We start from the raw sequence: 26,702 nt of genomic DNA, 5'->3' as shown, positions 1-26,702 counted from the left end.
ACGCACGTTTCGCGTTCGCTTTATCAAGGAATGTAGAGCAGGAGGAGGAAAACCACTCTTAAATACCCACAAGAACCAATAAGAAGATACCCCCACGGATGATAATGCTCACCATAACGAGATATATCATGGACATCAATGATGAGGCGGCGCGTACATAAGGGTAGCATGACGGACTGATCTTATGGTCAGGACCGAGGTCAAGTGATGGCGGAAATGACGCAACGGAGCATATAACCGCAGGTATATGCAACTGGAAGTGATGTGACGGAATATAGTCACATGATGGAAAGGAGTATGACGCGGACAGTCACATGACCGCATTATCGGCCATGTGACAGGTCAGTCAGTCCGCCTACCTAATCCCCTTAGCGCCTGCGCCACAAAACTATGGGTGCCGAACATCACATAGGGCAAATTAAAATACACGCATGCGCACTGTGGCCACATATATCAACAAATGCTAAAAGCAAAAAAATCGCCAAAAAAAGTGAAGTAAAATAAAGTAAAGGCAATATGTGATAAGTGACTGTGACATGCAGGTGCCAAGAAACGTGCATAAGGTGCTCGTGAAGAGTGAATACTTACCACACATGCAAATACATACCGCTGAAATAAAAAAACTTGCAGCAAAACACACAATTATTAAATATAAAAAGATTAAAAAAATATAAGTGTATCATAGGTGAATACAGAATATAATGCAGCAATGTAAATAAATATACATATATATTTATAAACAATGAAGTGATATGTGCAAAATACGATTGGCGAACAGTTCATAAAGATTAGTAGAGCCACAAAAAATTTACTACAATGCATGCCACTAACAACAAAAAAAGAAAATATAAGCCGTGTCCGACAAAAATGGGATATGTCCATATCAAGGTGCAGAATCATATAGTGAGTAAATAGATGTATCTTCCTGATGAGCATCCAAATAGAAAAAACTAAAAAGAAAAGGAAATATACAATGAGAAAACACATAAATTTAGATAAAATAGGTTAAAATTATAGTGTGCATTTGTGTCAATAAATGACAACATATGCACAAAATTAGTTAAAATGGGGTTAAAAAAGGAGCTTTCCTCGATAACTATGATCACAAGAGGTGCAGAGTACCATATATGTTTCTCTCTTTGGATGAGGGCATAGTATCATCATTACAAAAATGGAGTGAAGCTATTATATTCATTTAAGCCATGAGGAACCATGGTTTTCAGAAGATATATCCACTTAGTTTCTTTTTGTGCCTGGATTCTTTTGATGTTACCACCACGGATATTTGCTTGGACCAAATCAATACCTCGAACTTTTAAACACGATTCGTCTGAGTTATGGACCTGTTTGAAATGTCTTGGAAGGGTCTTTAGACCAGTTATGTCCGTCACATCCCTTGCCGCTCGGATGTCTAAAGCGTGTTCTCTCACTCTTCTACGAAGTTGTCTAGTTGTCATGCCGACATAAATCTTATTACAGGGGCAAGTTGCAAAATAAATAACCCCTTGTGTCTCACAAGAGATATGATGACGGATCAGATATCTTTTTGTGCCATCTGAGTTGCAGAATCCATTAGTTGTTAGTATGTTAGGACAGGCTACACACTTACCCCAACTTGTTGACCCTTTTCTCTTGCTTCCAGTGCAAAGCGTTATGGGGTTCTCCGGTCGATATTGTAACAAACTAGGAGAGGAGAGCGAATTGTGTAGGTTATGCAATGTGCCCACAGAACATTATGTAGATGGGATACAGCTGTAACAAACCCTCAGCTGTGAGAAGTTTTAGTATGAGGTCTGGATATGGTTCCTGCCTCTGGGTAGCTACAAGAATGTTATGGTTCACTGACAGCAAGCTGAGATCTTAGAGATGAAGTGACAATTAAAGGGGTATTCTACTTTTAACGTAACTTTTGATATGTTGCTGCCCATGGTGAGACTAACAGTTCCTTTCATACTTATTATTATCTATTCTGTCTCCTTCCCCCAGTTCTCAGCTGCTGCTTTCTGATGAAAATACAAAAATCTTTGTGTGAACCTTTATCTTTGTCTCCCCTCCTCCTCCCTCCCTTCTGAGACAGCTGATGTAAACAAGTCCCTGGCAGGCTTTATCTTCAACATCGTAGCTTCATTGTAGTGCTGGAAGGGTTATTCTGAGGTTAAGTTGCTCTCACTGTGAGTAAACCTCCAAACATTACAAAGAAGCTACAATGTTGCAGATACAGCCTGCCAGGGACTTGTTTACATCATCTGTCTAAGAAGGGCGGGGGGGGGGGGGGCAGAGGGAAAGGCTCACACACAGATTTTAGTATTTTCAGCAGGAAGCAGCAGCTGAAAACTGGCGGAAGGAGACTGAATAGATAATAACAAGCATGGAAGGAATTGTTAGTCTCACCATGGGCAGCAACTTATCAAAAGTTATGTGCGAGGGAGTACCCCTTTTAAAGTATCTTAGAAATTGCAGAAAGTTCCATTATACACTGATAAACTTTGTAAAACCGGAAGAAGTATTAAAACTGAATGTTCACCCATTCTAACCCAATTGTTCAGTCTTGCATTCTGCGCTCATACATTTCATCTAGTGATTGATGTTTTGTGACGCAGAGTTCCCTCTGCCTGTAACCACCACTAGGGGGAGCTGACTGCATACTGTGTAATGATTGATGTCAGTGTATATGTTGTATTCAGTAATCTTCCAATGTGATCTGTGCAGTTTCTGCAGTGTCTGTTCACATAGGGAATTATTCGCATGATGCTGAAAACCTTGAACGCTTGTCCTGATCCATTCCCCCCTCTCCCGCAGGTGAAGGATGTGGTGAACGCCCCGGGGCTGAGGTTCCGCTCTGGAAAGATTGAGTTTGAGAATGTTTATTTCAGCTACACAGATGGGTACGGCGGCCACATTGGCCATATTTTTCTTCGTATTTGTAAACCTCCTATAATCTGACAATAATGGGCCCTGATGTGCCGATCAGACACTATGGATTATTGATTAAAAATAAGGAGTTACACTGTATGTCAGTGATCCCCAACTACAACTCCCAGCATGCCCTGCCAGCATTACAGACTACAAGGTTGCTTCTAAGTAAACGTATCCTGTAATCTCACACAGTCCTTTTATAGTTGGGCCTCGTAATGCAGTGTATACAATCATCCAAAAGATGGCGCCGTCTCCTGCTGGGAGCTGGGACATTGCCACTATCTCTGGTTGGGGCAGGCCTGGGCTATTGGATCTGTGTTTGGCCTCATTATTGTTCTATAACATCCTTTCTTTTCCTTTGTTAAAGGAGGGAGATTCTGCGTGATGTTTCGTTCACCGTGATGCCGGGGCAGACAGTCGCGCTGGTAAGACCACTATTGTACTATTGAATTGTGGGCATTTGATTTTAAAGGGGTTGTTCACCAAAAATGGTTGTTTTTTTTTTTTTTTTCCCCCAAATCAACTGGTGCCTGAAAAAGGCAGAGATTTGTAATTTATTTCTATAAAAAAAAAATAATCTCAAATCTTCCAGTACTTATCAGCTGCTGTATGTCCTGCAGAAAGTGGTGTGTTCTTTCCAGTCTGAAGAGCAGGAGAGTTTTTTTTATGGGGATTGTTACTGCTTTGGACAGTTCCTGACATGGACAGAGGTGGCAGCAGAGAGCACTGTGTCAGACTGGAGAGAATAAACCACTTCCTGCAGGACATACAGCAGCTGATAAGTACTGGAAGACCGGAGATTTTTTTAATAGCCGTAAATTACAATTCCCCTTTAAAGGAAGTTCGACCAAAAGTATTTATTAACATGTTGTTACTTTTGGAAAGTTAGACAAATTCCTAATGAACAATAATTATGGGAAATGCACATATACTGCTATTTCCATTAATATAGTAGATCAGGCAGGGTTCAGATTCTGTAAAAAAAAAAAAAAAATGACTTCACGAATCAGTTGTAATTCCTATGGAGTGTCCAGCAGGGGGCGCGCTATATGTAGAAGCCTATGGCACTGTATTGTGTCTATGGATGTCTCTGTAAAGTAATGTAATGTACAGTATGCTTTATTGATTCAATAAATTCATGGAATACTTTTGGGAGCAAGGACACTTGCTCCCCAAAGTATTCCATGAATGTATTCAATCAATACATTTGGAGGGCACTGAGCAGGGAGAGAGAGAGGTGCCTGTGCCTCTAACTACCTCCCCCTCCCTCCCTGCTCTGTGCTGGACACATATACACTGTACTACTCCCATCAGCCGGGGACTGCAGAGCTCACCGCCGCCCATGCATCTTGCCAACTCGTTCCCAATAAAGCATAGTGTACATTACATTACATTACTTTACGTAGACTTCCGTAGACACAATACAGTGCCATAGACTTCTACGTATAGTGCGCCCCCTGCTGGACACACAACAGGAATTACAACTATATAAATAGCAGTATATGTGCATTTCCTATAATTAATGTACATTAGGAATGTGTCTAACTTTCCATAACATATTAAAAAATAAGTTTTGGCTGGAGTTATCCTTTAATGTTCTGCTGTGTATAATAGTCTCCACTGGGTGATGTTCTGTATGTAAAATGATTGTCGCTGAGATCCTTGTGGCTACCATACGTTTAGTAGCGGCAATAAATGAATAAATATTCCCGCAACTACTAAGTATTTGGCTGACAAACAATGAGCGCAGCCCCCTCTTCACAACTCTTAAGTGATGGGGGTCCTGGAAGTCAGACCCTTCTTGATGTAATATTAATGGCCTATCAAATCCTGGATCACCCCTGTAACATCTATAGGAAATTACATAAAACAATCTGTTCTACTGTTCTCCAAATCCCCGCAGCCACAACCCGATCGGTCGGGGGAGGGTCTTCATTCTAAAGACAGGTGGGGGTCACAGAGGTTGGACCCACATCTCCTGGATATTGTTGCCTTGTCTATAGGGAATGGCATAAATATCCATTATACTTATCTCCCCCTTTCTCTTCTCTAGGTGGGACCCTCTGGTTCTGGAAAAAGCACCATCATACGGCTGCTCTTCCGCTTCTATGATGTCAAAGGCGGCAGCGTCCAGATAGATGGACAAGACATCTCCACAGTGAGTGCACAACAACTATCTATCTATCTATTATCTATCTATATATCTATCTATCTATCTATCTATCTATCTCATATCTATCTATCTATCTATCTATCTATCTATCTATCTATCTATCTCCTATCTCCTATCTATCTATCTCCTATCTATCTATCTATCTATCTATCTATCTATCTATCTATCTATCTATCTATCTCATATCTATCTATCTATCTATCTATCTATCTATCTATCTCCTATCTATCTCCTATCTATCTATCTATCTATCTCCTATCTATCTATCTATCTATCTATCTATCTATCTATCTATCTATCTATCTATCTCCTATCTATCCTCCTGTCTGTTTTCCAGGTCTTGCAGGCATCCCTGCGCTCCCATATTGGTGTGGTTCCCCAAGACACCGTACTGTTTAATGACACCATCCGCAATAATATCCGCTATGGACGGGTCACTGCCACAGATGAGGAGGTGGAGCAGGCAGCAATGGCGGCTGATATCCACGAGCGGATCCTTACTTTCCGTGATGGTTAGTGACTGACTCTGCGACACATTCTTCGCGGTAACTTTACAAGATGGCGGTCTAATGTCCGTGGAAGTTTGCATGCTGATGTCACTGGGGCCAACATCATGGTCCAGTGAGCCCAAAGGCCTAATGTGTCTAATATCTATGGACACAGCCATAAACCAACAATACTACCCCCCCCCCATTGTCTCCTATACAGGGATCCCCAGTAATAACAGATGATATGTTGGCTTTTTGCTGGTCACTCCTCACCTATACCATATCTATGGACTTTATACCTATAATAAACTTTACAACCTCTGTATTTACACATCTGCAGGTTATGACACACAGGTCGGAGAACGAGGTCTAAAATTGAGCGGTGGAGAGAAGCAGCGAGTCGCCATTGCACGAACCATTCTAAAGGCGCCACAGATCGTGCTACTGGACGAGGTAAAGCGAGAAGCCTCACTGCGGATCTGGGGCTCAGATGTTCATGTAATATTAAGGATCTGTTCTGTATGACTGGACATTGATTGGTTGTCTTCTCTTCTTAGGCCACCTCCGCCTTGGACACCGAAACTGAGAGGAACATCCAAGCATCTTTAGCCAAAGTCTGCGCTAACCGCACTACAATTGTAGTGGCCCATAGGTAAGATTATGAGCGCCACACAGGGATTCTCTATTGTGTGTCACTCTCTTTGCCCCTACATTGGGTTTTACACGAGGCTTCAATGCACTTAGATCTGCTTTGGATTTTGGGAATGACACACCCTGGATTTGCTTTATTAAAGGACAAGTGCCATGAAAAACTTTTTCCCAGTAATTGAAGCACATTACAAAGTTATATAACTCTGTAATATGCTTCAATCACCTATCTGCCCCCCTTTCCTGTCTTTTCCCCCCTCCACCCCCCACCAGGAAGTGTCCTAACTCACACAGACCTAATTACTGTCGTCACTGTCACCAGGCAGCTCCTTCTTGTGAGGATGAGTCATCAGCAGGAGGGGCTGCTCTAGGTCCTGTTACAGCAGCCCCCCCTTCCCAGTCCAAGTGATGGCTTGCAGTTGTTCAGCCAATGGGAGCTGAGCAAGCTGAGTCACCTGACAAGGCAGGGAAGGGGGGGGGGGCTGCTGTAACAGGAGAAGGAGATGAGAGAAGAGCTTGGTGACGGTGACGACAGTAATTAGGTCTGTGTGAGTTAGGACACTTCCTGGTGGGGGGTGGAGGGGGGAAAAGACAGGAAAGGGAGGCAGATAGGTGATTGAAGCATATTACAGAGTTATATAACTTTGTAATGTGCTTCAATTACTGGGAAAAAGTTTTTCATGGCACTTGTCCTTTAATTCCTAGCCAGTATTTAGAGAGTTTTCCGATTTTAAAGGGATAATCCAGGATTAGATAGAGCACAGCTACTTTCTTGCTCCATTCACTTATATGGAACTGAGCAGCAAAAGTACATCCAAACTGAGAACAAGAGTGGTGCTGTTTCTGAAGGAAAGCAGACATGTTTTTCTAAGCCTTAGCAACCGCCTTTAATGCCAAAAATACGCCTTCTATGTTATAAATACAGCCATCATTACAAGTTTCATCTTTCTAAAATTTCCAGATTGTCCACAGTGATCAGCGCCGACCAAATCCTGGTCCTGAAGGAAGGGCAGATCGTGGAGAGAGGACGGTAAGTGCCCCGCATCTCCTGACATCTTGTAGCTTGTTCACCTGTAAATGAATCTTCATGATACAGTCACATACGGCCATCACTAATGTATTCACTAATACTAATACAGATTGTGAACATACAGTCTCACACCTTTGTGAATGATGGGTATGTAGACTTCTGCAACCATGGATGGATCTAAAATAGAAAAATAACTTTCCAAATCTACTGTCTTGTGTATACAACATCTATGCAAGCTTATGTGTTTCTATGGTAACAGACTACAAACCCTGTGTAGTCAGATCCTGCAGTCACACTACCTTCCACCAACATTTCCTGGGATTAAACTGTTCAAAAGTTTGTAGTTTCTAACCTATAAAAAAGATCCCAATATTAAAACGTATGACTTGGTGATATGTACCAGTCAGAGGAGGTCCGACTAATCATGAGAACAGGAGAACCTCCTCCCTAGGAATGGAACAACCTGCTAAACCGCCCCACCATTCATTCGCTATGGGGCTGCTGAAAATAGCCAAGTGCTGACTCGCCTGTCTCTATTAGTCCCATAGAACAGTGCTTCTCAAACTTTTTCTATTGGAGCCTCACCTAATAGACTAAATAGTGCCTGGGCCTCACCAGACTGACCAAGAAGATGCTGGGCCTCACCATCTGTGATAGAAGTCCATGCAAAGATAAAAACTATTGCTCAGTCGACCCTTCATTTGTCTCCTAACCTCTGTATAACATTAAATAAGCACAAAATGAGTCAATAATGTTCCTTAAACAGAGATTGTTGCAATTAGGGAAAGAACTGTACAGCTTATAGTCACTTTTGTGAATACTGACTCCTCAGCTGGGCCTCACCAAGAACTAGGGGGCGCCTCACAGTTTGAGAAGCACTGCCATAGAACATAGAAAGTGAATGCAGTAGCACCTGGTGGTGCATTCACAAGGGGGGTACAAAAGACCCCTGTTCCTGTGATTGGTGAGGGTCCCAGCAGGTGGACTCCCACCAGTGACATACTCGTCACTAATCCTGTTTAACTCTTGGGATAACCAAAGCTTTGGCAGTCCAGGTATGATGGGAATTGTAGCGTTGCAATAGCTGGAGGGAGTGTGATACCTGTGGTATAAGGTATATGGGGGGCTCAGGATTCTCTACCTAAACTTGATGTTGGTGGAGAGGAGGGTCGGGCCTGATGGGATTTTCATGATGATGCCTCACTGTCCCTCTCCTGTATTCCTAGACATGACGAGTTGCTCTCCAAGGGAGGCGTCTATGCCGGAATGTGGCAGAAACAGCAGAGCGGCCATGAGTCATCATCCGACTCTGAGTCTGAGAATAAGGACCGTGCGTCGGAGAAACTACAGCAGCCTAAACCAGCGCTGAGGAAGCCGCATTAGACCGGACTGTGACCCCAGCTATGGGCAATGCCAGCATGACCTCCTATGACGTCACCAGCATCACCAGCTACGGACAATGGCGGCATCACCTCCTCAGATCCACTATTAGACGGGGCACAAACGTTCACAGGAGATTCTCCATAGACATGGATGCGGGTGGTGTGCCAAAGGAACACTAAACCTGAAGTCTGCTGCATAGTGGAATGAAATCTGTTGCCCTCTGTTATCAGCTACTTGAGACTTTAGCATTTTTTTTAATGAAAAGACTGACAGGAACCCCAGAAGAATCCCTGTCCCCCATGATCACTACTTATCTCACATCTTGGCCTCCAGACACATCTACATCATGTATTAGCTGCTTGGCTTATAACTCTCCATTATTACAGGCTGCCTGTGTGTAGCGGCTCAATAATGTTACTGTACACCGCCAAACAGAATGGTGCTAAGCTCCGTATCCCACCCCGTATCTACTTACAGGTCCAGGAAGCTGAGATCTGGGCTGCTGTATGCAGGACCCCTGATACTGAGTAACAGTGATGGCTCTACAGAGATACAAGAGGGAAACGTGTATTTATCACTACCCGGTTTCTTCTGCATCACTTCTGTAGGCTCCAAGACGGCTTACGCTGCTCTCCAGGCTCTACATATAGGAACCCGTGTCAGCTTCTAAGACGCCTGAGAGAAGATACAGAGACTGGACTAAAAGGCGTTATAGACCACCCCTGTCCATATACCCTATTAGAGGGGGAGAAGACCCTCTATAATGTCCAGCACAGAGATGCGCCTCCTATTCTGGTGTATTACATCACTGATGCCTAACCTGTGACCCTCCAGCTATTGCAGAACCACAGCTGCCAGCCTGAGGATGTCAGAGTATGCTGGGAATTGTAGTTTTGAAACAGCTGGAAAGATGACTATAGATTATAGCCATTCATCTGAAATACAGCGGTGGATTTGTCCAGCTGGCTTTGGCTTTCCTGTTAGGAACCTCCGCTTTGTATGGTCCCACCACATGGCACTGTATCTCCCCAAGAGCAATATAATAACTAACACAGTGTACTATGGAGCGTGCCACAGTATCGGTCAGATTCTGTATGAACATACTTTATGTAAACTTGTACAGAGATGCAGTATGGGCCCCATGAAACCTTTGTGCCCTTATAATATATAACGTTTCTATACAACTCAGGATGGAGCCGTAATACAGCTGCACCAATCCCTGAGTTATAAGCTGACAGTGTACTCAGTGCTGCTGATGTCGGCCGTTCATGGTGGATCCCAGACTCTTTCTTTTGCTCCATTGACCCAGCTGAGTGAGGCTGTGACTGTGCGGCCCCTGATTTGGGCCCCTATGATCGGTGTCTGCTATCACCCTCATAGATGTGGCAGTCATGAAGCCGCCTATCACAGGACACAGGATCCCAGCAGGTTGACATCCATGTGTTCCCTCTAATAGACTTATCAGCATCTCCTCTTCATACACTGCATTGGGTCATAGCAGCCCATGTGCCTCCATGATACCTCGTACATGCCTGTGACACGTGCGTGTACATACACAGGAACCTCCGTGACCTCAGGTGTAGGCGGCCTCTGAGCCCCTCCGCTGCTGATTTTTAATGTTTTGTACAATGACGCGGGTTTTTTGATTACTTAGTGGTGGAGGGGTTAATTCATATTTATTCTACTGCGTCATCAATTATTTAATAAAGAATAATAATAGGAAACATTGTATGTTCTGTGTCCGATCTAACGTCTATCATTCTATTTCACTGGGTATACAATTCTGTGCGCTGCATGACTCAATTATGCAGATGGGATTAAAGGGGAACTCTGGAGAAAATCAGTTCCTGACATGGACAGAGGTGGCAGCAGAGAGCACTGTGTCAGGCTGGAGCGAATACACCACTTCCTGTAGGACATACAGCAGCTGATAAGTACTGGAGGCCTTGAGATTTTTTAATAGAAGTAATTTACAAATCTCTGGCACAATTTGATTTAAAAGAAAAAAAAAATGGTGAACTACCCCTATATTGCAAACCACAAAAGTGGTGCTGTCTCTGGAAGAAAGTGGCCATGTTTTTATAGTGCTGGATAATTACCCCTTTAGGGTGCGTGCACACTACGGAATCGGCCCGTGCATAGAGTAGTGTGTATGGCATGGGCGGAGATCTGGGTACGAGTGACGGAATCCGCTGCGGGTCATACGCACGGACTCCGTAGTGTGCACGCACCCTTAAAAAAAAAAATCTTTTGACTACCAATCTGTCCCGAGCTTCCATCATCAGGGTGTGAGTGCTGACACCTCACTCAATCAGCACTACAACTCCCATCATGCCTGGAGAGCTATAGCTAAAGCTTTGGGTGTCCAGGTATGATGGGAGTTGTAGTTTTGTAACTACTGAAGAGCAGTTGTTTGACCCTTGTTCTCCAACCTAATACAAGACTACAACTCCCAGCATGCCCTGATGTTGGGGAATATAGTTCTAGATTGAGGTTCTGAAACCTGTGCCTCTGCAGATGGTGCAAAACTACAACTCCCATCATGCACTGGCAGCTTTCTGGGCAGCACTGTGCTGAAAGTTTTGCAACAGCTGTACCAAAGTAAACTGCTCTGGTTGCTATGGAGAACAATGGCCGTCTATTAGGATTCCTGGATCTCGTACAGTACTGGTTTACAGGCCCCTCCCTTCTGTCACGTGAGGAGGGGCGCGGCTCACACTCCCGTCCTGTAACCGCCTGACGTCATCGCTCAGACTCCGCCCCGTCCTCTCCCCTTCCTCGGGTCCCGGAAGCGCGGCAGCAGGAGCGGCCTACACCGTAGTCGGATCATAGAGCTGCGGAGCGGCCCGTACAGAGCGTCAGCCCCGGCATGGAGCGCAGAATGTCCGGCCGAATGTGGGGCCATCCCCACCGGGAGGAGAGCGGACGCTTCCAGCTGCCGACACGAGACTTCATGGAGTTCCCGGTGAGTCCGCGGCCCTGTCAGCCTTGTGTAATGTCAGTGCTAATAAAGTTGTGTCTCTTTCTGGGGAAAGCTGGGTGATGGCTGTCAGGTGTCCTCTATCCTGGGAGCTCTGCGCAGTGATGGAGGAGGGTGCCGCTCAGGGCTGTGGGAAAGCTGGGTGACCTCCAGTATGGCCGCTCAGGGCTGTGGGGGAGCTGGATGACCTCCAGTATGGCCGCTCAGGGCTGTGGGAAAGCTGGGTGACCTCCAGTATGGCCGCTCAGGGCTGTGGGGGAGCTGGATGACCTCCAGTATGGCCGCTCAGGGCTGTGGGAAAGCTGGGTGACCTCCAGTATGGCCTCCCAGGGCTGTGGGGGAGCTGGATGACCTCCAGTATGGCCGTATGGCCGCTCAGGGCTGTGGGGGAGCTGGATTACCTCCAGTATGGCCGCTCAGGGCTGTGGGAAAGCTGGATGACCTCCAGTATGGCCTCCCAGGGCTGTGGGGGAGCTGGATGACCTCCAGTATGGCCGCTCAGGGCTGTGGGGGAGCTGGATTACCTCCAGTATGGCCGCTCAGGGCTGTGGGAAAGCTGGGTGACCTCCAGTATGGCCGCTCAGGGCTGTGGGGGAGCTGGATGACCTCCAGTATGGCCGCTCAGGGCTGTGGGAAAGCTGGGTGACCTCCAGTATGGCCGCTCAGGCCTGTGGGGGAGCTGGATGACCTCCAGTATGGCCGCTCAGGGCTGTGGGAAAGCTGGATGACCTCCAGTATGGCCGCTCAGGGCTGTGGGAAAGCTGGGTGACCTACAGTATGGCCGCTCAGGGCTGTGGGGGAGCTGGATGACCTCCAGTATGGCCGCTCAGGGCTGTGGGGAAGCTGGGTGACCTCCAGTATGGCCGCTCAGGGCTGTGGGAAAGCTGGGTGACCTCCAGTATGGCCGCTCAGGGCTGTGGGGGAGCTGGATGACCTCCAGTATGGCCGCTCAGGGCTGTGGGAAAGCTGGGTGACCTCCAGTATGGCCTCCCAGGGCTGTGGGGGAGCTGGATGACCTCCAGTATGGCCGCTCAGGGCTGTGGGGGAGCTGGATTACCTCCAGTATGGCCGCTCAGGGCTGTGGGCTAGCTGGGTGACCTCCAGTATGGCCGCTCAGGGCTGTGGGGGAGCTGGATGACCTCCAGTATGGCCGCTCAGGGCTGTGGGAAAGCTGGGTGACCTCCAGTATGGCCGCTCAGGCCTGTGGGGGAGCTGGATGACCTCCAGTATGGCCACTCAGGGCTGTGGGAAAGCTGGATGACCTCCAGTATGGCCGCTCAGGGCTGTGGGAAAGCTGGGTGACCTCCAGTATGGCCGCTCAGGGCTGTGGGGGAGCTGGATGACCTCCAGTATGGCCGCTCAGGGCTGTGGGGGAGCTGGATGACCTCCAGTATGGCCGCTCAGGGCTGTGGGAAAGCTGGGTGACCTTCAGTATGGCCCCTCAGGGCTGTGGGGGAGCTGGATGACCTCCAGTATGGCCGCTCAGGGCTGTGGGGGAGCTGGGTGACCTTCAGTATGGCCGCTTAGGGCTGTGGGAAAGCTGGATGACCTTCAGTATGGCCGCTCAGGGCTGTGGGAAAGCTGGATGACCTTCAGTATGGCCGCTCAGGGCTGTGGGAAAGCTGGATGACCTTCAGTATGGCCGCTCAGAGCTGTGGGGGAGCTGGGTGACCTCCAGTATGGCCGCTCAGGGCTGTGGGGGAGCTGGGTGACCTCCAGTATGGCCGCTCAGGGCTGTGGGGAAGCCAAGTGACATCCAACATGGCTGCTGCCTTAACAGTCATGGCGTCTTGTGATGAGGACATTTTTTGTTTTACCGCAGTAGAGAAGCTGGGGAGTTTTTTTGTACTAGGTGGAGCGGCTTTTCAGGACCTTTGGGAAAGCTGAGTGACAACTAGTGTAGCTTCAGGACTAGCTGTAGAGGAGCTGGAGGGGATGTTCTGCCCTTTAGAGCCCTGGGAAAGCTGGGTGACATCCACTATGGACGCTGCCTCAGTGGTCATCACATTGTTCTGTAGTGATAGAAGAGCTGGAAGGTTGTGATGTAACATCTGCCCGTCAGGGTTGTGGGAAAGATGTGAAAACCCCAGTATCTGGGGATCGCTGGCATTGTCAGTGACTGAGGGGCCTATCCCACGGAGCGATAAGCGGCCGATTCGGCTGATTATCGCTCCGCGGAATAGAGAGAACGATCAGCCGATGATCGTGTTATCGGCTGATCGTTCATTTAGGTTCAAACCTAATATCATCGGTCGCCACCCGGGCATCGCTACGTGGAATATCGATGCGCGCTCGGCGACCAACGATTTAAAAACAGCATACTTTACCCATCCAGGCTGCAGGTCTTCTCCTGCGCTCCCTCTCCCGGTCCTGCGGGCAGCAGCAGCTTCGGAGCGGCTTGTCTGAGCTGACAGACTGCTCAGCCAATCACTGGCAAGGACTGACGTGGCCAGTGATTGGCTGAGCGATCTGTCAGTTCAGACAGGCCGCTCCGAAGCTGCTGCTGCATGCAGGACCAGGAGAAAGAGGCGCACAAGACCTGCAGCATGTGTAGGTAATGTATAGTGATTAAACAAGGGCTGCAGGGACATCGGTAACTGTATCCCTGCAGCCCTCGCTAAATGATTATCGGCCCAAGATCTAGCAGATCGGCGCTCGTTTACACTGTCGATCGGGCCCCTATCGGCCTGTGGAATAGGACCCTTATTGAGAATCATTGTGCTTTTCTTCTCCAGTTCTTACCCGGACACCCCCAGCTGAGCGAGCGGGTGCGGAAGCGTCTGTATTACGGCTGGGAGGCGGATTGCCCCATGGAGAACCTGTCCAGTCCTGTGGCCGGTGAGTGCAGCCTCAGTGTCCTGTGTAATGCTGTGTGTCTGCATGGTGACTGCAGTCAGACTACTCAGGGTTGGTTTGTAGTCTGTTACCATGGAGACACATAGCTGTTTGCACAAAGACTTTTTTTTTTTTAGATGTTTTGGCAGCAGTAAAAAGGAAAAAAAAACTGTAAAATTATCCCCACCCTTAAAGGGAACCTGTCACCCCCCCCGTGCCGGGGTGACAGGCTCCCGACCCCCCGCTGAAGCACCCTATACTCACCTGATCCCGCCGGTTCCCACTTCTGGAGGTGGTCGGGTGACTGAGATATGAGCGCCCGAAGCCCAGCACGTGCGCCCCTCAGATGAGTCCAACGCACATAGAGAATGACGGAGCGTCGGACTCGCCTGTCATTCTCTATGAGCGTTGGACTCATCTGTGGAGCGCAAGCGCTGGGCTTCGGGCGCTCATATCTCAGTCACTTGACCACCTCCAGAAGCGGGACCCGGCGGGATCAGGTGAGTAATAGGGTGCTCCAGCGGGGGATCGGGAGCCTGTCACCCAGGCACAGGGGGTGACAGGTCCTCTTTAAGGGGTACTCCATGGAAAATATCTTTCTCTCCAATGAACTGGTTTCAGGAAGCTAAATAGATTTGTGATTTACTTCTATTCAAAAATATCCAGTCTTCCAGTATTTATCAGCTGCTGTATGTCCTGCAGGAAGTGGTGTATTCTTTCCAGTCTGACACCGTGCTCTATGCTGCCACCTCTGTCCATGTCAGGAACTGTCCAGAGCAGCAGCAAATCCCCATAGAAAACCTCTCCTGCTCTGGACAGTTCCTGACATGGACAGAGGTGGCAGCAGAGAGCACTGTGTCAGACTGGAGAGAATACACCACTTCCTGCGGGACATACAGCAGCTGATAAATAATGGCAGACTGGAGATTATTTAATAGAAGTAAATTACTAATCTCTGGCACTTTCTGGCACCAGTTAATTTGAAAAAAATAAAATTTTGTTGAACAATCCCTTTAATGTCCGTGACCCCAGGAATGCATGGACGTTTCTTCATGTTATCTCCCTTCTTACCAGTCACAGTTCTCTGCAGTGACTCTTGGTGGTGACCTTGTGACCAGTGACTGCAGATAGGTGCCCCTGGTAATGGAGTGTGGGCAGGGTGTCAGCAGGACCACTGTCCATACTCATCTGTCCCATTGAATCTATGGTGCTAGGTCCCAGCAGTCTGTGTTCTCTCTTTCAGACATCGCTGTGGAATTGCTGCAGAAAGCCGCGCCCAGCCCTATCCGCCGGCTGCAGAAGAAGTATGCAGCTCATGTATCCAGGTGAGTGCGGGACCATACCTGTACCCTGCGGCTAGCGACATGGCACATGTCTGTATAGCGGAGAAGAACTTGTAGTGATACTACAACTCCCAGCATTCCTTGTGCTCCAAACATACATGATTGATGAAGAATTTATGTGCCGGTACGGTATGTCACAGGACGCCACTCAGTTATGGAGGAGGAAACTAGAAAACTACCACCGGCAGCAATGTTCTGAGTGTTTAGTCAGAGCTGCAGGTTACATAACGTCCAATCACTTCCTGCATTCCTGTACCGGAGAACTGAGTGATGTCAGCCACTGCAGGTCATCATGACATCAGCGCTTATTTGCATATTTTGAAGAATGTGTAACATCACTTATGAGCTACTCATCATGACACTGTGTATCGGGGAGTCCAGACTGTTGTAATACCACACTCAACCTGAGGACAGGGGTGGCGCTGTGTTTTATTTTTATTTTTTGTTTTTTATTTATTTTACTTTTTTATTTTTTTACTCCTCCTGTATATTGGCGGGGGATCCCTCCTCTCCTCCTGGATATTGGCGGGGGATCCCTCTCCTCTGTAGCAGCAATGGTCCTATTAGTCAGTAGAACAGCATCTTACGGGAAGATACAAGTGCAGCTTGCCGGGGTCTTTGCCCATTGCTCATAGACATGAGGGAATAGTAGTTGATGTGAATACGGCCATGCTTAGGAATAGAGTGTAGATCAGTGATCATCTCCTAATGGATCCAGCACCTCTTATGTAATATGATTAGTACATTATATATTGGTGACTGTATCATGTGACATTGTACCGCTCCCTGGCGATGCTGACTGACCCGTCTCTTTCATTAGGGAGGCGTGCATCTCTCCCTGCTCCATGATGCTGGCCCTGGTCTACATAGAGAGACTGCGACACCGGAACCCTGAGTACCTGCAGCAGATCTCATCATCCGACCTGTTCCTCATATCCATGGTGAGTGGCGGATGACGCAGCCGAGTCACAGGACTGAGCAGCTCCTCTACCTGCTTTACCAGTCTGCTGATCTGCCGTCCCCAGGGGAAGGTGACATGTGACGTGTATGACACATCTGTGATACAGCCTCCTGCTAGAGGACAATAAACCTTATTAATAGACCTAGCTGGTGGCAGAGAGTCGCTATGTCATTTACCCTGAATGAAACATTACACATACATATAAATAATATATATATTTTACACTATAGATGGTAGCGAGTAAGTATCTGTACGATGAAGGTGAGGAGGAGGAAGTGTTCAATGATGAGTGGGGAGCGGCCGGAAGACTGGACGTCCAGACCGTCAATACCTTGGAGATGAATTTCCTCCGGGCGATCGTAAGTTTTTTTTTTTTTTTTTGTTAGTAATAGAGAAAGCACATGGCATCATACTTTAACCCTTTGAGGACCAGGCCCAAAATGACCCAGTGGACCGCGCAAATTTTGATCATTGCGCTTTCGTTTTTCCCTCCTCCCCTTCTAAGAGCTCCAGCACTTTCAGTTTTGTATCTACAAGCCATGTAAGTGCTTGTTTTTTACAGGAACAGTTGTACTTTGTAATGGCGTCTTTTATTTTACCATAACATGTATGATGGAATTCCAAATATATTATTTATGAAGATATAAATAGGTGAAATCGTAAAAAAGAATGCAATATGGTAATGTTTGGGGGGTTCCTGTGTCTACGTAATGCACTATATGGTAATAGCGACATGATACTATTATTCTATAGGTCAGTCTGAACACAACCATATGCAGGTTACACAGATTCTCTAATGTTATATATTTTTTTTTTTTGGCCCTATTGTGGCGCTTATAACGGTTTTATTTTTTCACCTACGGGGCTGTATGGGGTGTCATTTTTTCCACCATGATCTCTAGTTTTTATTAATACCATATTTGTGAAGATCGGACGTTTTGATCACTTTTTATGAATTTTTTTATATATATAATGTAACATAAAATCGGTAATCCGCGCACTTTTTTCCCTCTTTTCGTCTACGCCATTCACCATTCTCAATGACACTTGTTATACTTTAATAGATTGGACAATTACGCTCGCTACAGTATATTATATGTTTATTTATTTGTTTTTATATGTTTTATTTATATAATGGGAAAGGGGGGTGATTTCAACTTTTATTGGGGGAGGGGCTTTCGGGTAGTGTATTGGTGTTTTTACTTTTTTTTTTTTTTTTACACATTTGAAGTCCCTTTGGGGGACTTTTACATTCACTACTTGAATTTCTACACTGATGATTGCTATGCCATAGGCATAGCATTGATCAGTGTTATCGGCGATCTGCTCATTGAGCCTGCCTGTGCAGGCTTAGTGCAGCAGATCGCCGATTGGACCGCACGGAGGAAGGTGAGAGACCTCCGGCGGTCCGTTTTAACAATCGGGACCCCCGCAGTCACACTGCGGGGGTCCCGATCGGTAAGTGACAGGGAACTCCCCTTGTCACTTACACTTAAATGCCGTGGCGTTTAAGGGGTTAATGACACGCGCTCCGGAGCGCGCTTCATAGCCGGAGAAACACCCAGGACGTAGAGTTACGTCCAGGGTCGTCTGGTGACAGACTTCCATGACGTAACTCTACGTCCTGGGTCGTCTAGGGGTTAAAGGTCTGCTGCTGCAGCAGAGGGAAAAAACATACTTACCTGGCCCTGAACTCCTTACAGCTCCTTCCATTACACCAGTGCAGGACATGGTGTCCCATCACAGCCTCTGATTGGCTCAGCCAGCCTGCTCCATAGGAGATCAGATTTGTTTGTTCTATTTTGGCACAGCACAGTCTAGAACGCCCCTTTAAGGGGACCTAATAAGTGTTTCTCCCACATATTTATAAGGTTTTTAATTAAAGCAATACAGAGATTATCACCCAACTAGTCCTTGTCAGTCATTGGCTGATTCAGGTCACATGATCACATTTTCCACTATTACCAACTTTCATTTTTTCTTCCCTCAGGACTGGAGTCTGTACACTCATCCCAAGGAGTTCTTTGAGGTGCTGCAGTGGTTGGAGGGCCGGTGAGTCAGGATGATAGCTGTGGACTACGTATGATGAAACCTAATAATGAGTCTGTTATGTTTAAAAAATATATAAAAATAAATTATATATATGGCTCTGGCCAATCAGCTGCTTATTCTCTGGACTGTACAGGTTGTGTATTTTTGGGTTAAACCATTTCTCTCCTCCTTGCAGGGTGGCGGAGCAGCAGGGTATGAGGCGCGGCTGGTTCACCTACACGGACCTGACGGTGCTGCTGGAGCAGGAGCTATGGCAGAAAGCCTTCAGTGACTTCTGCCAGCAAGTAACCAAGGTGAGGAAAGCTTCTCCCCCTGATCTCTGTTGGGGTGCTATGTTGTATCTGGTTCATGTGCTCATCCTGTGGTCTCTTCTGCAGCTGGCCTGTCTCCTGAGTCTGGTCTACCTGACTGGAGTTGCCACCTTCTTTGCCTCCGTCGCCGTACTACACAAGGCGTCCAGTGAGATGAATGGCACAGCGCTTCTCCCCTCCGTCATGGAGCCACCGTCAGATGTCTCTGTGCCTTTGTTTGTTCCAGTTCCACCAGAGGAGATCGCCAGCGCTGATCTGAGCGTTCCTTCATGCTTCCGGGATGAGGAGTGTTCGGAGAAGCGCTCAAGCGTCACAGCTACCGCGTTGTATCTATGGGGCTCGGTGCTGACTGCACTTACTTACAGCGATCCAGGGGGGGCTGCGAGTGAAGCGCCGCAATCCCCTGATCAATACTGTCCCCATTGCTCAAAACCAAAATTGTCTACCTGGCCTAAGACCTGCCTTCAGAAGAACGCCACCCGCTGCGGTGACAACCAACCAGTCGTATGTGCCTTTCTCGGACTCCACCACTATGGCTTCCATGACACGCTGCTCCACTCCCGCTGCCCTGACTCCTGCGTCCTCTCTCCAGACGGCCCCACAGCATCGGACTTGTCCATTAAGAGCCAGTTTTGTGGCGGCAGCAGCTTTGACAGGTTAAAAACCCTTATTGTACCAGGTTATGCAAAGTTACAGCGGCTCATCCCCCCACTAGTCCGGCCTGTGCTCTACATCTAGGACTTCCTTTCTGGATGGAATATACTATATACTATGAGTTGCAATAGCTTTTATTTTACCACGACCCGGCTGACCTGTGTTTATGTGGCGCTTCTTGTAGAATAATTTTAGCAGAAATTAAGGGTTCAGTTAGGTCTCCATTAGGTTCTGCTTCACTGGACATAACCACATAGGGCATAGTCTAAGGCAGTGTCCCCTAACCTGCGGCTCTCCTGCTGTTGACAAACTGCAACTCCCAGCATGCTGGCTGTCACGGCCTGAAGAGAGTAGTAGGTGTGCGGCAGCTGGAGAGCCGCAGGTTGCTAAATCTTGCCTAGGGAGAGCTAATCACTCAGGCAGCACTTTCCCTTCATAGGCAGTCATTGTATATGATGTTCTTTACCGTTCTATTATACTATATGTTACAATGTGGCACCTTTTTCAAAATCTCTGCTTGCTGTCAATGTATGGGAACCTTTCCTGTTTACATCCAGAGGTTGAAAACCTGTCCAGACCTGATACTAGTGCATAGCTGAGGGATTGTTACAGAAGTAACCAGTAGGATGTAACCATGACTGTCCCTATTCCCTGACAGCAAGCAGTGAACACACAAGTATATTAGAAGTTTGCAAAACGTTACGACTTACAGTAGTTAAACTTTGACGCTGGGTGCACCAGTTTTGGAAAAATATCTAGTTATGTTGTTGTAGGCTAAAAAAAATGTCCAATTTCTTCCAGAAACAGTTCTCTGTTTGGGTGTTGGTTCTGAAGCTCAATTGCATAGAAGTTAATAGAGCTGAATTGTAGTATGACAAACAACCTGAGGACAGGGGTGGTGCTCATTTTGCAAGAAAGTAGCTCTGCTTTTTGTAACCCTAGATCCTTTACACAGGGATGGGGAACCTTCAGCCATCCAGGTGTTGCAAAACTGCAATTTCCATCATGCCTGTACAGCTAATGCTTTGGCTGTCAGGCATGATGGGAATTGTAGTCTTTACAACATCTGGAGGGCCGAAGGTTCCCTTTCCCAGCTTTAACAGGATGGATTTGTTCTAAATATCATCATAGTTGTCCCATAATTACAGCTTATCCGCTATCCACAGGATGGTGGTAAATGGGAACACTCCTGAAAAAGATGAAAAACTTCTCACAGCTGAGCGCTTGTTACCATTCTATCCGTACACGGTCTGCATTTCACTTACACCTTGTAGCTGTTCACTCTTCTAGTTCATAGACCGGATACTATTATAAGGTTTGGCAGCAAGCAGAGATCTTAATGAATCTTTGACAACCTTGGCTGTAAAGATGTGCTGGATAAGCACCGGTTCAGTACCAGGAAGGCCGCAGTAAGTCCACAGCTTATCAGAGCAGGTGAAGGCTGGAGGGGGTCGCGTAATAGGAAGGGAAAGTTGCTGCATGTGGTATTACAGTCATCCTTGACCATGCTGCATCTCAGGGTGTCTGACAGAAAACAAAGGGATGAAATGCAGATGGAGTCATTTTTCCTAAAGGGCCCATATATTGTACCTCTATATTCCAACCTCTTGTACAGAATTTAAATGACGTAGTTAGGTCTACTAGCTCTGAATTGGTTTCCATATTCTCGCTACTGTACTGACAGGCTGTGTCACAACAGTAGCGCAAACTTTTAAACTATTTTGGAGCTCCCAGCATCATAATGACAAGAGTTCTGTGATTCTGGTCCGCAGCACCTATTCCATGCACGGGATGTGTGAATGCCTCTAGATGTTTCTGTAGACTAATTGTATAAGCTACTATAAGAGTTTAAAGGTGGCGCTAGTGAGCGGTCTGGTATAATAAAACTAAGCTGGAATAAATATAACACAGGGTGGGGTGGAATATTGCATCTTGGTAAACTTGCATCTTATGCTCTTTGCCCTGCACTTATTTTGCACAACCATCTGCACCGGCCTGTCTGGTCACATTTGGTAAGATCACCTTAAAAAGCTGCGCTTATATTAACCTATTAAAGCCTGCGGTTGTCCCAGATGGAAGCCTGGAGAGTAGCAAGGTCCAGACCGGCCAATCCAAACTTTCTTGTTGAGGAGCCCATTGGGTGGTCCTGAGCTCCTATCCAAGACTCTGGTGGGATGATCAGTCCGGCTGTTACACCTGTGTCCTAGGTAAGAGACCTCCGTCTGTGGCTGTAGTTACAGGAGATCACTAGTTATATGCTGCACTGATCACTTTTAATTTTCTATTATCACATATTTTACATCTGATTGATCTGTTTATTTTACTACTTTCCATATGTTATTTGCATGAGGTGAGATATAAAACGTTCACATTATTAACCACCCGGATGGAATTTATTTCTGATAGTAAAAACCTTTTCACTTGTTTTGTACAAAATCTCAACTTCCATGTGACACAATAAAAGCTGAACGTTCACAAAGCATCCTGGTCCTTGTGTATTATATCACTGACCGACACGGTGTGGAGTTAGCGTAGGGACCCATGTGGACCAGAGGACCTGCGCGGTGGTACACGGGGCAATATGGCTTGATCAATTCATATACAGACACTCTGGTGTTGATTTTTAATATAGGCCTAGCGGCATTAGTATCAGCCATAGATGGGATGTGCAGCCGTTCCATTCTCTCCAGTTCGTGTTTTACAGTTCTCCCTCTCTGAACAGCTCGCACTCCTTTATAAGACCCACATGACCAAAATTAGCAGGATATGCCTGTGCTCACATGTCTGGACCTTATGTCTTCCCCATTCTGTGTCAGCAGCAATGGTAAGTGTAATACCATATCCATACTTGTGTCGTTTGGGGGCAGCCTTCCCCGCCGGTGGTGCTGGCCGGGTTCTCGTGGGGCTTTTTGGGTCTGGTCCTGTGACATTGGGGTTGCAGGGCCGTTCCATGGCCTCCCTTCCCTGCACGTGCACGCTTTGCGGGGTTGGCGCTCACTGACCGTCACGGTGTGGAGTTAGCGTAGGGACCCGTGTGAACCAGGAGACCTGCACGTTGGTACACGGGGCAATATGGCTTGATCAATTCATATACAGACACTCGTGTTGATTTTTAATATAGGCCTGGCGGCATTAGTATCAGCCATAGATGGGATGTGCAGCCGTTCCATTCTCTCCAGTTTGTGGATAACTACTATAATACTGCCCCTATATACAAGAATATAACTACTATAATACTGCTCCTATATACAGGGATATAACTACTATAATACTGCTCCTATATACAAGAATATAACTACTATAATACTGCCCCTATATACAAGAATATAACTACTATAATACTGCTCCTATATACAGGAATATAACTACTATAATACTGCCCCCTATATACAAGAATATAACTACTATAATACTGCTCCTATATACAAGAATATAACTACTATAATACTGCCCCTATATACAAGAATATAACTACTATAATACTGCTCCTATACACAGGGATATAACTACTATAATACTGCTCCTATATACAGGAATATAACTACTATAATACTGCCCCTATATACAAGAATATAACTACTATAATTGGTTTAATGCATCTCTCCCCGAGGGCAACCGCAAATGCGGCCACTGTAATTATTGCTCACAAATGCTGTGTACCTCCTATATCCATTTAGGTAGTAGAGATTGTTATATTAAAGACTTCATTACATGCAGAACTACGTACACTGTATATGCCCTGATTTGCCCATGTAGAAGATTCTATGTGGGCAAAACAAAACGCCCCCTATGGAACCGATACAAGGAACATATGTATTCCGTTCACACAGGAAAGGGAGTACCGCGTTTAATAGAACACATCCGAAAGGAGCATGGGGGCGATACTAAGTGCGTGAAATTTTTAGGTCTGGAACGGGTTAACCCCGGAGGTGGCAGTACAGACCAGCACCGGACTCTCCTGAAAAGGGAGTCGCTGTGGATTGCAGGTCTGGAAGCCACGGGTCCTCTCGGCCTCAATGAAAGAAACGATTTGGCCGTGTTCCTGTAATGTTTTATTGCTTTATTTGATTTTATACTGTCACTGATCACGTGTGTTACTTTCACCTATATCACACCCCCTTCCTGTTACACGGCGCATACTCTAGGCTAGACGAAAGGCCCTAGAGGCCAGAAACGGCCGTCGCCATTTGAGTCACGCCGTGCACCCTCTCCCTCCCTGCCAACTTCGCAAGATGGAATAAAGACACAAGCTTGCATACCTCAATACCGGTGAGTGCTGGACTTTATTTCTACCTACACGCATAACTACTATAATACTGCTTCTATATACAGGAATATAACTACTAAAATGCACAAGCCACAAAAGCTTTATCATAAAACCCAGTCCACCCAGGCACCCCCTACCGCAGCACGTGTAATAGCGCCGGCAGCAAGCAGTGACCTGAGAGGTCGGCACTGATTTGCTCCTCTGGTCGCTCCGTGTAATAGGGGCTTTAGATATGCACACAGGGCTCGACCTCCAGCTGTCAATCAAGCAGAGACAGGGATGCAGGGGGAGCGAGGAGGCATTACAGCCCTCAGCACTTCAGGAGCTGGGGATCGCCTTAGAGGACGGAAACGCGTTGGAGGTCGGCAGGACAGTCTGGCTTCGTAGATGGATTTGTCAGTTAATATAAGAGAATTGTTCCTTCCCACTGATGTGCTGGGCTCATCCCTCCTGCTGGATGTTGGGTGCAGGCCGGAGAAGCTTACATATGGCGGAGCCTGCTACTTCTCTCTGTCAGAGGACGGCCTGGTTCTAGGCTGGGACCTCCAGGCTTGGGGTAGAGGATATTACCAGTTACATTTCTCCACTGGTTATAGAATAGATGTCAGATTGTGGGAGGTCTGGAGTGCTGGGACCCCGCTGATCCTGAGGAGGGGGGCCAGGTCTATGAATGGAGCAGCACATTACACATACACACCGCAGCTCCACTCATTACTAATGGAGCTGAGAGATAGCGGAGCCCAGTGCTCTCCCCCGGCCGTCTGACACTGGTCAGGTCCCAAGCACTTGTGGCTCCAAAACTCCTTCCCCTTGGAGGTTTCTGTGTGTCTGTACACTTATCTGTATGGCTATGGCAATATGGAAATGTTTACAATGGAGGTCCCCTGCCCCCACCAATAAGAATAGAGGTCCTCTGCCTCCACCAATAGGAATAGAGGTCCTCTGCCCCCACCAATAAGAATAGAGGTCCTCTGCCCCCACCAATAAGAATAGAGGTCCTCTGCCTCCACCAATAAGAATAGAGGTCCTCTGCCTCCACCAATAGGAATGGAGGTCCTCTGCCCCCACCAATAAGAATAGAGGTCCTCTGCCCCCACCGATACGAATGGTGGTCCTCTGCCCCCACCAATAAGAATGGAGGTCCTCTGCCCCCACCGATACGAATGGTGGTCCTCTGCCCCCACCAATAAGAATGGAGGTCCTCTGCCCCCACCAATAAGAATGGAGGTCCTCTGCCTCCACCAATAAGAATAGAGGTCCTCTGCCCCCACCAATACGAATGGAGGTCCTCTGCCCCCACCAATAAGAATGGAGGTCCTCTGCCCCACCAATAAGAATGGAGGTCCTCTGCCTCCACCAATAATAGAGGTCCTCTGCCTCCACCAATAATAGAGGTCCTCTGCCCCCACCAATAAGAATAGAGGTCCTCTGCCCCCACCAATAAGAATGGAGGTCCTCTGCCCCACCAATAAGAATGGAGGTCCTCTGCCCCACCAATAAGAATAGAGGTCCTCTGCCCCCACCAATAAGAATGGAGGTCCTCTGCCTCCACCAATAAGAATAGAGGTCCTCTGCCCCCACCAATACGAATGGAGGTCCTCTGCCCCCACCAATAAGAATGGAGGTCCTCTGCCCCACCAATAAGAATGGAGGTCCTCTGCCTCCACCAATAATAGAGGTCCTCTGCCCCCACCAATAAGAATAGAGGTCCTCTGCCCCCACCAATAAGAATGGAGGTCCTCTGCCCCACCAATAAGAATGGAGGTCCTCTGCCCCACCAATAAGAATGGAGGTCCTCTGCCCCACCAATAAGAATGGAGGTCCTCTGCCTCCACCAATAAGAATAGAGGTCCTCTGCCCCCACCAATAAGAATGGAGGTCCTCTGCCCCCACCAATAAGAATGGAGGTCCTCTGCCCCCACCAATAAGAATGGAGGTCCTCTGCCTCCACCAATAAGAATAGAGGTCCTCTGCCTCCACCAATAAGAATAGAGGTCCTCTGCCCCCACCAATAAGAATAGAGGTCCTCTGCCCCCACCAATAATAGAGATCCTCTGCCCCCACCAATAAGAATGGAGGTCCTCTGCCCCCCCCCCCAATACGAATGGAGGTCCTCTGCCCCCATTAATAAGAAGGAGGTCCTCTGCCCCCACCAATACGAATGGAGGTCCTCTGCCCCCACCAATACGAATGGAGGTCCTCTGCCCCCACCAATACGAATGGAGGTCCCCTGCCCCCACCAATAAGAATGGAGTTCCTCTGCCCCCACCAATAAGAATAGAGGTCCTCTGCCTCCACCAATAAGAATAGAGGTACTCTGCCCCCACCAATACGAATGGAGGTCCTCTGCCCCCACCAATACGAATGGAGGTCCTCTGCCCCCACCAATACGAATGGAGGTCCTCTGCCCCCACCAATACGAATGGAGGTCCCCTGCCCCCACCAATAAGAATGGAGGTCCTCTGCCCCCACCAATAAGAATGGAGGTCCTCTGCCCCACCAATAAGAATGGAGGTCCTCTGCCCCCACCAATAAGAATAGAGGTCCTCTGCCCCCACCAATAAGAATAGAGGTCCTCTGCCCCACCAATAAGAATAGAGGTCCTCTGCCCCCACCAATAAGAATAGAGGTCCTCTGCCTCCACCAATAAGAATGGAGGTC

At 47.3% G+C, this 26,702-nt stretch overlaps 2 protein-coding genes across 4 annotated transcripts in view; both read left to right on the top strand.

The window, feature by feature from the left end:
* Positions 1-10,362, top strand: part of ABCB6 (ATP binding cassette subfamily B member 6 (LAN blood group)) — a 38,371-nt gene extending 28,009 nt beyond the window's left edge. For all 3 annotated transcript variants that reach the window (XM_069982530.1, XM_069982532.1, XM_069982529.1), the window contains exons 13-20: positions 2,800-2,885; positions 3,284-3,341; positions 4,970-5,074; positions 5,427-5,601; positions 5,918-6,030; positions 6,135-6,229; positions 7,187-7,255; positions 8,482-10,362. In XM_069982530.1, the coding sequence (XP_069838631.1) occupies positions 2,800-2,885; positions 3,284-3,341; positions 4,970-5,074; positions 5,427-5,601; positions 5,918-6,030; positions 6,135-6,229; positions 7,187-7,255; positions 8,482-8,638 (858 nt within the window). In that variant the 3' untranslated portion in view covers positions 8,639-10,362. The remainder of the gene's footprint in view (positions 1-2,799; positions 2,886-3,283; positions 3,342-4,969; positions 5,075-5,426; positions 5,602-5,917; positions 6,031-6,134; positions 6,230-7,186; positions 7,256-8,481) is intronic.
* A 1,024-nt stretch (positions 10,363-11,386) lies between these two features.
* CNPPD1 (cyclin Pas1/PHO80 domain containing 1) lies at positions 11,387-21,885 on the top strand. Its single transcript, XM_069982528.1, has 8 exons — positions 11,387-11,603; positions 14,354-14,456; positions 15,697-15,778; positions 16,617-16,737; positions 16,988-17,116; positions 18,748-18,809; positions 18,985-19,102; positions 19,187-21,885. Exons 1-8 carry the CDS (start codon positions 11,508-11,510, stop codon positions 19,856-19,858), a joined length of 1,383 nt encoding a protein of 460 aa, XP_069838629.1. The 5' UTR covers positions 11,387-11,507; the 3' UTR covers positions 19,859-21,885.
* Positions 21,886-26,702: the final 4,817 nt, after the last annotated feature.

Source organism: Dendropsophus ebraccatus, chromosome 9, assembly GCF_027789765.1.
Source record: "Dendropsophus ebraccatus isolate aDenEbr1 chromosome 9, aDenEbr1.pat, whole genome shotgun sequence".
Classification (NCBI taxonomy): Eukaryota; Metazoa; Chordata; class Amphibia; order Anura; family Hylidae; genus Dendropsophus; species Dendropsophus ebraccatus.
This window is presented reverse-complemented; position numbering and strand designations above follow the sequence as displayed.

What these genes read in the sequence shown, in the direction of transcription:
- CNPPD1 (XM_069982528.1), top strand. Translation starts at nt 11,508, where the DNA reads ATGGAGCGCAGAATGTCCGGCCGAATGTGGGGCCATCCCCACCGGGAG. An exon ending in CTGCAGTGGTTGGAGGGCCG is followed by an intron (nt 18,810 to 18,984) that starts GTGAGTCAGGAT and finishes TCCTCCTTGCAG; the next exon opens with GGTGGCGGAGCAGCAGGGTA. An exon ending in TCTGCCAGCAAGTAACCAAG is followed by an intron (nt 19,103 to 19,186) that starts GTGAGGAAAGCT and finishes TCTCTTCTGCAG; the next exon opens with CTGGCCTGTCTCCTGAGTCT.